This window comes from Echinops telfairi, unplaced genomic scaffold (genome assembly GCF_000313985.2).
Source record: "Echinops telfairi isolate 266 unplaced genomic scaffold, ASM31398v2 ScPeMD7_7469;HRSCAF=8507_1, whole genome shotgun sequence".
Classification (NCBI taxonomy): Eukaryota; Metazoa; Chordata; class Mammalia; order Afrosoricida; family Tenrecidae; genus Echinops; species Echinops telfairi.
This window is the reverse complement of record NW_022111373.1, coordinates 50,044,629-50,056,908: the sequence shown is the minus strand read 5'-3', so window position 1 is coordinate 50,056,908 and position 12,280 is coordinate 50,044,629. Positions and strand designations below refer to the sequence as shown.

At 45.9% G+C, this 12,280-nt stretch overlaps 1 protein-coding gene across 1 annotated transcript in view; it reads right to left on the bottom strand.

Moving 5' to 3' along the window:
- The window catches only part of LIX1 (limb and CNS expressed 1), a 64,791-nt gene that overhangs the window by 3,616 nt on the left and 48,895 nt on the right, over positions 1–12,280 (bottom strand). The window contains exons 4-5 of the mRNA XM_004703473.2: positions 10,564–10,659; positions 385–462 (exon numbers count right to left, since the gene is read on the bottom strand). Of these exons, the coding sequence (XP_004703530.1) occupies positions 385–462; positions 10,564–10,659 (174 nt within the window). The remainder of the gene's footprint in view (positions 1–384; positions 463–10,563; positions 10,660–12,280) is intronic.

Here is a 12,280-nt window from a genome sequence, read left to right as displayed (position 1 = left end):
CAGTTTAATAGAACAAAGTGTTCTTGCATTGAGGGAGTACTTGAGTGGAGGCCCAATGTCCATCTGCTACCTTATTACTAAACCTATAAATATATGCAATAGATCTATTTCCCCATGGTCATATATAAATATGTTTACATATGCACATGCCTGTATTTAGATGTCTGAATCAGTCGGATGCCCTGTCAAAATCCTCCTTACGGTATGTATAAGAGCAGTCCCAGCTTCAAGTGGTGCATATCTATTTTCCATAGTGCCCTCTACTCACACTCAATCGATAAGTGACCAAATTTAGACAGAAAAAAGGCCGGATGCAGGTGGTGCTCACAGAGACCGGGTCACCAGCAGCACACCCTGCATGTGAACTGGCGCGGGCATTCTCACCTGCCGGGAGCACTTCGTTTCACGCAGGGCCTTCAGGCTTCCGTTCCAGTGCAAGAGCTGGAAAATGGTCATCAGCTCCTGCGAAACCAAACACCTGTCATGGTCTCGAAAGCAGAAATGTGACGCAAAGACCCTCGGGGAGAACTGAGGAGGGCGAAACGCTGATCCTCAGAGCCCCCTGGGAAACAGAAAATGACAGCACGGTCAGAACCCTCTAGAACTTTTTAAAGACTGGCGTTCCCAGGCTTCTGGAGCATTCTCCCTCCCTTCCCTGCTGTATTTGCCTTTGCACAATGAAATGGCTAAATAGTAAAATGACAGCCATGCACAGCTTTGGAATCCCAAGGCTCTGACCTTCTCTTGCCCTAAAACTCACTGCCATTGAATCAATTCTGACTCATAGTGACCCTATCGGACACGGCAGCACTGACCCTGTGGGGTTCTAAGACTATATCTTTAAGGGGTAGAAAGCCTCATCTTTCTCTCTAAGATAAGTTGGTGGTTTCGAACTACTGACCTTGGAATTAGCCACCAATGCCCAACCCACAATGCCACCAGGGCTCCTCTGGCACTAGAATAAGGTCAATAAAGACTGTGTGCAACTCTTACAACTTACATACAGATTCAAGTGGAAAACACACACAGCCAAAGGCCTCGTGTGGAACCCAAAGCGCCTATAATTAACTTTCTGGTCATAAAAGTAATTACAAACCCTTAAGTTTTGGATAAATTTCCTATGCACATTCCAAAAACCTAGCTTCTATTTCATTAACTGTCCTGTGTCTCATTGACCAGGAAAAAAACAAACAATGGTTATGAAACACATAATGACTCTAATCGAAGTCCAGACATCGTACTCTTACTTGGTAGGATTTCTAATGATAAGGATGCCAGTAAAGTAAATTAGACTGCACTGTCTCATGTCAAAAGCTGCCAAGAGAATCTAATGCTTTCTTCTTTTCTTCTGAGATCCAGTTGGGGATGCCTGCCTCAGTTTCCCTGTATAAGCTCTCCAGGGGCTCACAGGAGCCTCAGTAAAAGCAAAAGCACTGATTTCCATGAACTCAGACACTATGAATACCGGCTGATCTCTCCCAGCACACACACACACCCTGCCCCCACCCCCAATGTGGAGACCCAACACCTTCTCCCAATACCCTGTCTCCGCCACTTCCTCCTCTCCCCATCCAGAATCTCATCGTCACATCCACAGGATGACTTGGGAGCCTGGGCCTGGTTTGCTCCATAAACCAAATGCTCTTCTCACTGGGGACTTCTCTATCTGGCCCCCGGGCAGAGGGAGGGGAATCGGTTCTGCAGCCCCGTCGCATTCTGAGTCCGGTCAACCCCGTGCTCAGCATCCCATGGGGGTTTATGGCCGCGAGCTTCCCGAAGCAGATCGCTAGGCTTTCCCTCTGGGCTGAAACCACCCATTGTTCTGGTAGCGCTCCAGCGTTTCACCATATGGGCCACGCAGGGACTTCCACCAAACACTGGTGGTGGTGGTGGTGGTGGTTGAGTCGGTTCTGATGTATAGCAGCCCTGTATGTATAATTCAGACTCAAACCCCGCCCAGTCCTGCGCCATCCCCACAATTGTTGTTTGGGTCCTTTGCTGCCAGCTTCTGTCCACCCGTCTGGTGGAAGGCCTTCCTCTTTTTCGCTGCCCTTCAGCTTTACCTCTTCCAGGGACTGGTCTCTCCTGATGGCCTGTCCAAAGTATGTGCCACAAGTGTTTCCACCCTTGCACTACACGTAACTCACCCAGTACTTTGCATTTATTAAATCGAGTAGCAAGGCCCTTACTCTACTGGTGTGGAAGCAGTTTCTCAATGTGTGAGAGGGGGGCAAATATTTGCAAATAAGAACTGGCTTTTAGTTTGTTTTATGTTAAGAATGCATTTGAATTTTGTGTTCCATTTTTAAAAAGTAGGAAAGGGAACAGAATACTATGATTCCCATTTCTTTACCTGATTCTCCCCAATAACATTGACAACCTAAGAAGATAAAGCCGGGTTTATTCTATGGTTTTCAATAATTCTCCTGGGCCTTTCCCTCGACGCCATGTAGTCCAGTGTGAGAAACAGCATATCCTAAGCAATTGTCATTCCTTCGGAAGCCTCACTGCATTGACCCAGAGCAGAGCTGCTCCTTTGTTTTCTGAGGCTGTACATCTCTGTGGGGGCAGGAAGCCTCGACTTTCTCCTGCTCAGTGGCTGGTGGGTTTGAACAGTTGCTCTTGTGTTAGCAACCCAACCTGTAACTCACGACTCCATCAGAGACAAAGACACACAGAGAGAGAGAGAGGGGAGAGAGGGAGGAAGAGAGAGTTCCACTCCTGGATCCCCTTGATTCCATCCACTCACAAGTGTTTTAGAAACACACACTTCTTCTCCAACATCTTCTCAGCTCTACTTCTTATAAACCACTACCACCTCCCAGATAAACTTCCGTCATTCTCATCGACAACACCCCTGAGACTTCGTGATCTTTGTTTGCAGTCCGGCCGATTCGAGGGGTGACCACACCTTGTGCCGAGCAGAACCGATTCACAGGAAGCTTAAGCCTGTCATCATTCAAAACAGATCGTCAGGCCCTCCGGATAGTCTTCCAAGGCCCCTCGGGGTGGATTCGAACCATCAACCTTCCATTTAGCAACAAAATGCTTAACTACTGTGCAACCCCGGGACTCCTCCTTAAGACCTCTGGACCCACAATTCTGATGAGAAGAGACCAGCAACCTTTCTCACATTTCTCAACACCTTACATCTCTCAGAACCTTCCCAGAGAGCCTTGCCCCAAGGGGATGTCATCTTCCTCTGCTCTGGGTCGCCCGGATTTCTGCTTCATCACTCGGCAGGTTTCTGCTGCTGCATCGGTGTTGTTCTTGGTCTCAAAACTCCCTAGGGGAGATCGCTTTCTTTCCACCTTGGTGTATTAGTTCTTGGTCAAGTTCTTCTCCTTCTCCAGAGAAACAGTAAGCTCCCCCTCACCAGCATTAGCATCCATAGCACTTTGAATGTGCTTCACCAGCACCATCGTGCAGAGGCACTGATTCTTCTCCGGGCTTCTGAGTCAAGGTCCCACTGTCACATGGATCGGAGGCCACTGAAAACACCATGGCCAGGTGCACCTTGGTCCTCAAAGTAACATCCTTGCTTTTCGACAACTTAAAGAGGTCTTGTGCAGCAGATTTGCTATCCAGAAGCCTGGAAAGTTTCTGTCCGAACTGAAAGAGAAGCCATGCTGGCCGCAGGGGTTGGGCTAGGAGGAGGGTGAGGCGAGTGGGCCACTGGCCCCTGGCTCCATGTATAAGCTGTGTGAGGTGAGACGGACAAGTGCCTTGTCTTTCATTTGACATCCTGTTTTCAACATTTTAAGGATCCCTACGGATTTTTTTTTTTTTTGGTATGTTGTCCATTATTTTTTAATTTAGGAGCCCTGGCTGGGTGCAGTTAAGCCCCCAGCTGCTAAGGGGCAGGTTGGCAGCGAGGCCTCACCGAGCAGCAGTTGGGGAGCCGGGCATGCTGGCGTGCTCCTGGAAAGACTAGCCGCCCTCGCCGAACCGTTGCCCCAGAGTTGATGCTAACTTGCGTAGGGTGACCCTGTAGGCCAGAGGAGAATTGTCCCATTGCATTTCCAAGGCGGTGTCCTTGGGGAAGCAGACGGCCTCATCTTTTTTTTTGGAGCTGCTGGTGGGTTCAAAGCACTGACCTTTCAGTTAATAGCAGGGTGCTTAATCACCAAGGACCCTCCAGGAGAGTTTAGTGCCTAGAAAACTCCCTGGGCCAGTTCTACGCTGTGACATGAGAGTCACTAGCGTCAAAATCGACTTGAGGGCACTTAACAACAGTAACAATTTCGATATATTAAAATATTGCATTAAAATCATCTGATGACTGGGTATTGGGCGTCCTGTTACATTTCTCATGTTAAGCTGAGAGTCTCACTCAGCTCACTCTAGGCCTGGCCCGGCTCCTGCTCTGTCTCAGCGCCAGGCCGGCGTCGCCGGCGTTCGTTCCGTGCCGGCACATGGCCGGCCTCAGTTAGAGTAGTGCTTTGCTCTCGCTCTCTTGAAATTCCTCGGTGTGTTTTGTTTTGTTTCGTTTTGTTTTCACAAGGGCCCTGCATTTTCCTATTGCACTGAGCTCCAAAAATTACGTAGCTGTTCCTGGTCTGCCAAATAAATGAGAGCTATGTCTGGGAGGCTGCCTTGGCCCTGTGCTTCCTCAGAACCACGAAAAACAAGCAGTGTAAATTGAGAACTTGAAAAACAGGTGGGCACCATCTCCCCACCCAAGAGGATGGATCGAAGAGGAAATCTGTTTATGGGATGAGGTTTTAAAAGGCGACCTGGAGCATTTAGCAAAGATGGAAATAAACAGCTCTCCCCTGAATCACATTAGGCTTTAGAAGAAATATTTTAACCAGCTCCAGTCAAAGGAGGCCTTGAATCTGACCTTGACTCGACTTGGTGAGTAGTGCTGCCCCCATGGCCCCTCCCGACTCCATGTGGATTTCTCTAGGGCAAGGCTACTTCAAAACAGGCTTCCCAGCCTGCCTCACACGACGACGGGAAGGTAGGTAGAGAACTATCAGGTTTCCTTCTGGGCCTGGCTGGGTGACACCCCCCTTCCTCAACCTGCAGGCAGTCAGGAGGCACCAGCTTTGTTTTTATATCCTACAGCGTCATCCCTAGCCAGATACAAACCCACATCTATTACCACCAGGGGAAACGAATTGCTGAGCCAGCCACAGAAAGGGCCCGGGTCAGTGGTCAATTCCCGTCATGTGCAGACACAAGCAGATGGGTTTAAGCCAGGCCACAAAGCCTGTGCTGGGGCCCAGCAGGCAACCTACAGCTAGCGGAAGAAAGAACGATGGGCCCCATCGCTCCCCCCGCCCCCCCATGGGTTGCCTGTGTTCCTACTGTGGGGAGGGGGGTATTTTCCCTACCCTCATGTCTACTCTCCCTTTGTCCCTACTCCACGGCCCACCCTTGTTCCTGCCCCTAGCCTTTCTTGTTTTTTTGGTTTTTTTTTTGAGAATTTATGAAGCTTTCCCTTGGGTTGTTTTTTTTTTGTGTGTGAGAATTTATGAAGCTTTCCCACGGTATGATTCAAATTATTATTTCACGCAGACCACACAGAAAAGACACAGCAAGGCAATTAAAGTATTACGAAAAGGAGGTTGGGTAGAGCCTTTCATAGTACTTGGAAGGAATTTTAAGAATTTTTTCTTTCTTTTTTTAAATCTCACCTTCTGCATCTCTGGCAGACACTCAATCACTTTCAAAACCATTCTTAGTTTTCTGTAAATAGCTACTAAATCACACACAAGCTACTGTATACGGAGGCAGGCAATGCTCATCTATATTAAAAGAAGTAAAACAGTCTGTTTTTCCCCCCTCAGTTGTTATTACTAGACAGATACTCATAAACTTTATTTTTAACTTCCCAGTGAAACTCACAGCTCGGAGTCAAACTCACAAGTAACTTTCATACCTGATGCTTTTCCTAACTTACTTAGATTTTCTCTTATTGTATTTTATCCAGACATACTGTTTACATGTGTGGAAAATGGCCACCTCGTCATTAAGAATAATCTGTTAAGGTGGATAAGATTATAAAAATAAAACAGGGAAAAGGCAAGGATTAATTCAAAGAAGTAAAAACCACCGAGCATTGCGGTATTTGTGTGAAGTTTCCACCTGAGCAGAGAACATTGTTAGCTAGCCCCCTCCCAATAAATACATAGATTACATTCACTCTGTTTCATAAATAAGAGGCACTCAAATAATTGCTGGGGAAAGCCATCCTTAATCTCATGCACACCGTACTCTAAGCAGCCTCTCCCCAACCCAACTTGCACTCAAATTTCAGAAATTCATGATCAACTTCCAACTCTATCCTTTCAGGTTGCAGAAAGTAGAAATGAATCTTTCTCTCTCTCCCTTTCCACTTTACAGGAGCTGTTGAGAGTGTATGGCAGAATTTGTAACCCAGAAACAAAACAAGCAGACAAGCAGTCTTTTGGGGGTGGGGGTGACGGGGTGGTGGCATTATGCTAGATGCTTTATGACTATTATTTTAACGTTTGTCTCACAGAAACCAACAATGTATCCATCTGTTTGGTGTTGTTTAGGGGCAACTTTGCACAGAAATACTGGTGAAATGATACAGGGTCATGAGACAGTGTCTCTACTTATTTCTCAGACTTATATCCTTTACTCTCTGTATGGCCATTTGGAAAGGAGTCTTGGCTGCCAACCGAAAAGTAGGTGGTTGACCTCCAGGCCCCTCAAAGGGAGAAAGATATTGTGTTCTGCTTTCGTAAGGATTATAGAGAGCCAAGAAATCCCTTGGGGGAATTCCACTCTAACATATGGGCTTGCTGGCAATAGGTTTTCGGTGTGTGGCAATTTGGCACAACAATTAAGCATTTGGATACTACTTGAAAGGTTAGCAGTTGAACCTATACAGGTTCAATGTCTTGGGAGAAAGAATCAGCAAGTTTTTTCTATAAAAATTATAGCCAAGGAAACTCTACGGGGCAATCCTACTTTGTCGTATGGGTTTGCAATGACTCAGAATTAACTATGTAGTTAATGTTAAATAATCCAAATCAAGCCCATTACCATTTCCAACTCGTAGTAAACCTATAGATTATCATGCAACAGGTTTATAGGAGTTGAAGGCTGTAATCAGCACAGCATCAAATGGTCACATCTTTCTTCCATGGAGTAGCTGGTGGACTCAAACCACTGACCTTTAGGTTAGCAGCTAAGCACTTAGTCACTACCCCAAGGTTCTTCTAGCTAAACTGAAAAAACAAAACAAACTCATTGTCACAGAGTCAATTCCCACACAAAGCAGACAGAGGAGAGCTGCGCCTGTGGGTTTCTGGGGCTATAAGACTGGAAAGTCTGATCGTTCTCCCTTGGAGGGACTGGTAGTTTTGAACTGGTGACCTTGCAGTTAGTAGCACTACCCTATACCACCAGGGCTATATATCCAAGAACTCAAGCACATCCAAATCCAGGTGATGCTGTGGAGGTAGTCCGTACATGTGATTGATTGGCCTGTACATCCATTGACTTCAGTCAAGGCGATGACGCTTCACAATCTGGGGAGGGCTCGTCCAGCCTCGAAGGCTTAACGAGTAAAACTGAGGCTGCCTTTTGGTAGAAGAAGCTATCCCTGAAGACTGCAACCTAAAACCCTGCCTGGGTCTTCAACTTGCTGGGCTGCCCTGCAAATTGCAGACTTTCCATGTCTCACAACGGTATAAGCCAGTGGTTCTCAACTTTCCTAATGCCATGTCCCTTTCATACCTTTCTCATGTGGTGATGACCCCCAACCATAAAATCATTTTCGTTGCTACTTCATCACTGTAATCTCGCTACTGTTATGAATCGGATGACCCGGTGAAAGGGTCGTTTGACCCCCAAAGGGGTCGTGACCCACAGGTTGAGAACCGCTGAAATGCCATGAAATGAACCTCTAAATGTGTTTCTCCTGCGGGTCTCACTGTGAGACCTGCCTAATCCTGTCTGCCTCAGAAAAGCAAAGACAGCGCCTTGTGTGGTTGGTTGTGTCAGGCGACGGGGGCATGCTGTCGTTGGTTTAGGGTGGATGCCATGGAGTCGACTCTGATGTCGAGCAGCCCTGTGACCCACAGAAGGGCACACTGCCCTGTCCTGTACTCTGTGCCCCGGGGCTTGTTATGTTCGAGCCCATTGTTGCCGCCACTGGGTCAATCTATGCGGTGAAAAACCTCCTCTGTTTCTCTGACCCTTGACTTTACCAAGTGCAGTGCCCTTCTCCATGGACTGACCCCTCCTGATCACATGCCCACAGAGCAGGAGACAAAGACTCACCACCTATGCTTCTAAGGACTATAGCATTTGTTTTTCTTCTAATATAATTTTGTTTGTTCTTTTGCCAATTTGTAGCAATTTCAATATTTTTTGTCAACATCATAATTCAAAGGCATTAATTTTTCTACCCAAAACCACCTCAACGAAACACAGTGCCATCAAATTGATCCTGACTCAAAGCAGCTCATCGGACAGAGCAGAACTGGCCCTGTGGGGTTACAAGGTTATAAAGCTGTCAGGGAGCAGAAAACCCCATCTCTTTCCCATGCAGCATCTGTTGGGTTCAAACTCCTGAACTTGTGGCTTAGCAAGCCAATGCAAAATCCACTACCCACCAGAGCTTCCTTTCTTCTAGAATTTTCTTTATTCATTTTCCACCTTTCACAAGCATCCAAGGCTTATGAGGCTGTTAGGGCTGTCAAGGTAGTTCCCACACAAAGTGACCCTAAGTACAACAAAACAAAGCAGGACCCGGTCCTGCGCCACCCTCACAATTGCTTTTATGTTTGAATCCATCGGGCTGCCGCTTTGTTACTCTATCCTGTTGAGGCTCTTCCCTTTATTTTGCTGTCCTTCCTTTTTACTGTCCTTTTCCAGAGACTGGTCTCTCCCGATTACATGTCCAAAATATGTGGTATAAAGTCTCATCATCTGTGTTTCTAAAGGACTGCTCTGGGTGTACTTCAAGACAGATTTATTTTTGTTCTGTTGGCAGTCAATATTCTTTTCCAGCACATAATTCAAATGCACCAATTCTTCTATGGTCTTCCTTATTTACTGTCAAATTTTCACATGCATATGAGGCAATTGAAAATACCATGACTTGGGTCAGGGGTGCCCTAGTACTCAAAGTGGCATTCTTGATCTTCAACACTTTAAAGAGACCTTGTTATGGGTGCTATAGCAAAGTGTGGTGAAGAGATTACATGGTGCCCAGCTGTCAGATAAAATAGTGTCTGAGGTCTTAAAGGTTTTTTTTTCAAACAAGCAGCCATCTACATGAGAGGTCAACTAAGTCCACATGGAAGAAGCACACCAGCATCAGTCCCTGAAGATTGTATATCATATAATGAGAAGTTGAAGGAGGGATTCGTATCAGAGACTAAATTGTGAGAATCCAGTTTGCAGAAGCTATGGATGAGAGTGGAAGCCCAAGATACATTTGTGGGAACTGCATAGGAAATAAGCCTCCATGGATTTCCCTCTACCCACCATTGAGGAATGGGAGGAAAGTGGTTGCTAAACAGAGTGCAATGGAGAGATGAGTGTAGGTCAGAGGGGTCAACCTGACCTGAACAGTTGAAACGTTGTCAGCTGATCCCCACTCTGATGCACGCTGGACCTTGTCTCGTTTTCAACATTTTGGTTTTTGTTGTTCTTGTTGTTCATATGAGGGTTTATTTCTGATGTATTATGTCACCGGGGTCAATGCCTTGAAGTTGTGTTATATGTTTTTCTGTGTTTCGGTACATGAAACCCAAGATTGAAGAACCTATAGGGACAGCAAGTACAATAAGGATTTCCGGAGGGGTAGTGGTGGTGGAGGATACCGTGGTGGTGGTGGTGGGGCCGTTAAAATGACCCTTTGCTGATGTCAAGGAGTCCAGGAAGAAAAAGAATGTTTGGAAACCAATTGTGGTAGCAATTGTACAATACTTCTTGATGTGATTGCACTATTGAATGATATATGTATTAATTCCCAATTAAAAAACTATATATATATGTATATATATTTTTTTTCAAGAAGAGATCTTGTGCCATAGATCTACAGTAGATGCATTGCAATCCACCCTATCCATCCATGTGACTTCTTGACTGCTGCTTCTGTGAGCATTGATGGTGGATGTAAGCAAGATGAAATCCTTGACAACTTGCATCTTTTCTCTATTTCCCATGATGTTGCCTACTAGTCCAGGTGTGAGGATTTGAGTTTTCTTTCATTTGAGCTGTAACCCATACTGAAGGCTGCAATCCTTGATCTTCATCAGCAAGTGCTCCATGTCCTCCTCTCTTTAAGCAAGCAAGGTTGTGTCATCTACATATCAAAGGTTGTTCATACACCTTCCTTCAGTCCTGATGCCACATTTTTCTTCCTATCGTCCAGGTTCTAAGATTATTGCTCAGCACACAGATTGAACAAGGATGAAGTTATGAGCTTTAAATTAAAATCACCAGAGTGCTCAGGATCAGAAGGGAAACAAGGAGATTGTTGAGAACACTGATATTCATAGTAAGAGTGGCTATTTCCCTCAGGTTTCTAGTTTGGATGATCAAAGGAATGGGTGGCAGGAGGTCAAGTACCTGAAATTCCAGCATGGTCTTCCCCATGTTGGACTCCAGCATGGAATGATAAGCCCCAATGCTGGTGCTGGGGTCATCAGCGTCGTCTAAGGTGCCCTTGGAAAGAAAAGCAGAGAAGAAAACATTACTGATTTTCTGCCCCTTCTCGGGCAGTCATGAGTTCATTCTGTGGCGACACAGTGAATGTTCTAACTGTCCTTAGCTTTCACAGGGTCACTCTACATCCAGGTCTGTAGCCGACTTTAGATACAGTTCTTAATCTCACCTTGGCTCCAAGAGGTGGTTATAATGGACCCGAATTTAGCATCTGATTAGAACGCTAACAACGTCTATATATTTGCCGAAAGAACATTTATTCCAGCGGCTGTCAAATAGGCTCCTGACTCAGGGTGACCTCAACACAAGGAAACACGGCCTTTGCCCTCCTGTGATTGGCTGACCTTTGTGCTCCACAGGGTTTTCATTGGTTGATTTTCTGAACTAGAGCATCAGGCCCTTCTTTCTTACAACTCCATCCTAGTCTGGCACATCCACTAAAACCTGCGTAGCATCACAACAGCCCAACAGCCCCATGGACAGACCAGGCGTGACTGTGCGTGATGCACAGAAAGCCCCGTATCGTTGCACTTGGCTTTTCTTGGCGGACGTGAACATTTGTGTGGTTGCCCTCTGACACTGCCTTCACTGGTTATTGAAATCCTGAGACCCTGGACTTGCTCTGATGATAACCAGACGAGGTCATTGACATGGACAGAAGTCTCGTATTTTATTGCTATGATTCTTAATGAGAGCCTTTTATAATAAGTTCTTGTTCAGCCTAGAGACGTGGGTCTTGGTTTATATTTTTTCACTCCTGGACTACTTAATCTTTAGGTAACAAGGTAGGTGGGTGATGGGGAGAAATGAGGTTCCCTTTCATTTTGGTTGGAGGGAGAGCTGGTTTTAAAAAAGAAAGGAAGAAAGAAAAAGCTAAATGGAGCTTTGAGTGGCATTTGGGCCAATTAGCTCGAGCTCGCTGTTCCACATCCCGTGGCCTTGGATTCCTGGGAAGGTGGGCCACGGCTGCTTCGTGAGGCTGAACAAACAACTGCCAGCATCAGATAGCAGCAAATTTATAGCTTTTGAATGCAATAACATTAACACACTGCTGCTGAAATATTTATGTTGGCTTTTCAAATATCCCAGAGGAGAGCCATCGAAAAGGATGAAAGCCACATATATTTTCTTTCTTTAGAAAATTTCCATACAAAAAAGATAAATCACATTTACATGGAGGGCCCCTCCCAACTCCTGAGTAAACTCCACACCTATATAAATCAAGCTTCATTTCCCTCACTTCTGTTCCTCAAAGGTCTTTGAAATGTATCGGCCTGGCAAATGATGGCATCCTTTCCTCCTCCGTGCAGACAGTCAACAGAGCTGCCCGCTGACAACTCTCTGCCTGGCTGACCACTCTCCTCGTCCCTTACCCATTCCCTTATCTCTCCCCTAAGTGATAAAGGCATTGATGAGGAGAAAGGAAGAGGGGTCATTGCTGGTCTGATTGTGCCACCTTTTTCACCATCAGTTTCTTCAGAGAGACTTTTTTTTTTAGTTCCACTAGTGGTTACTCTTTGGGCTGTGATCTGCAATCAGCAGTTCAAAATCCTCAGCTGCTCCTCAGGAGAAAGAGGGCTTTCTACTCCTATGAAGAGTTAAGAGTCTCTGAAACTCACAA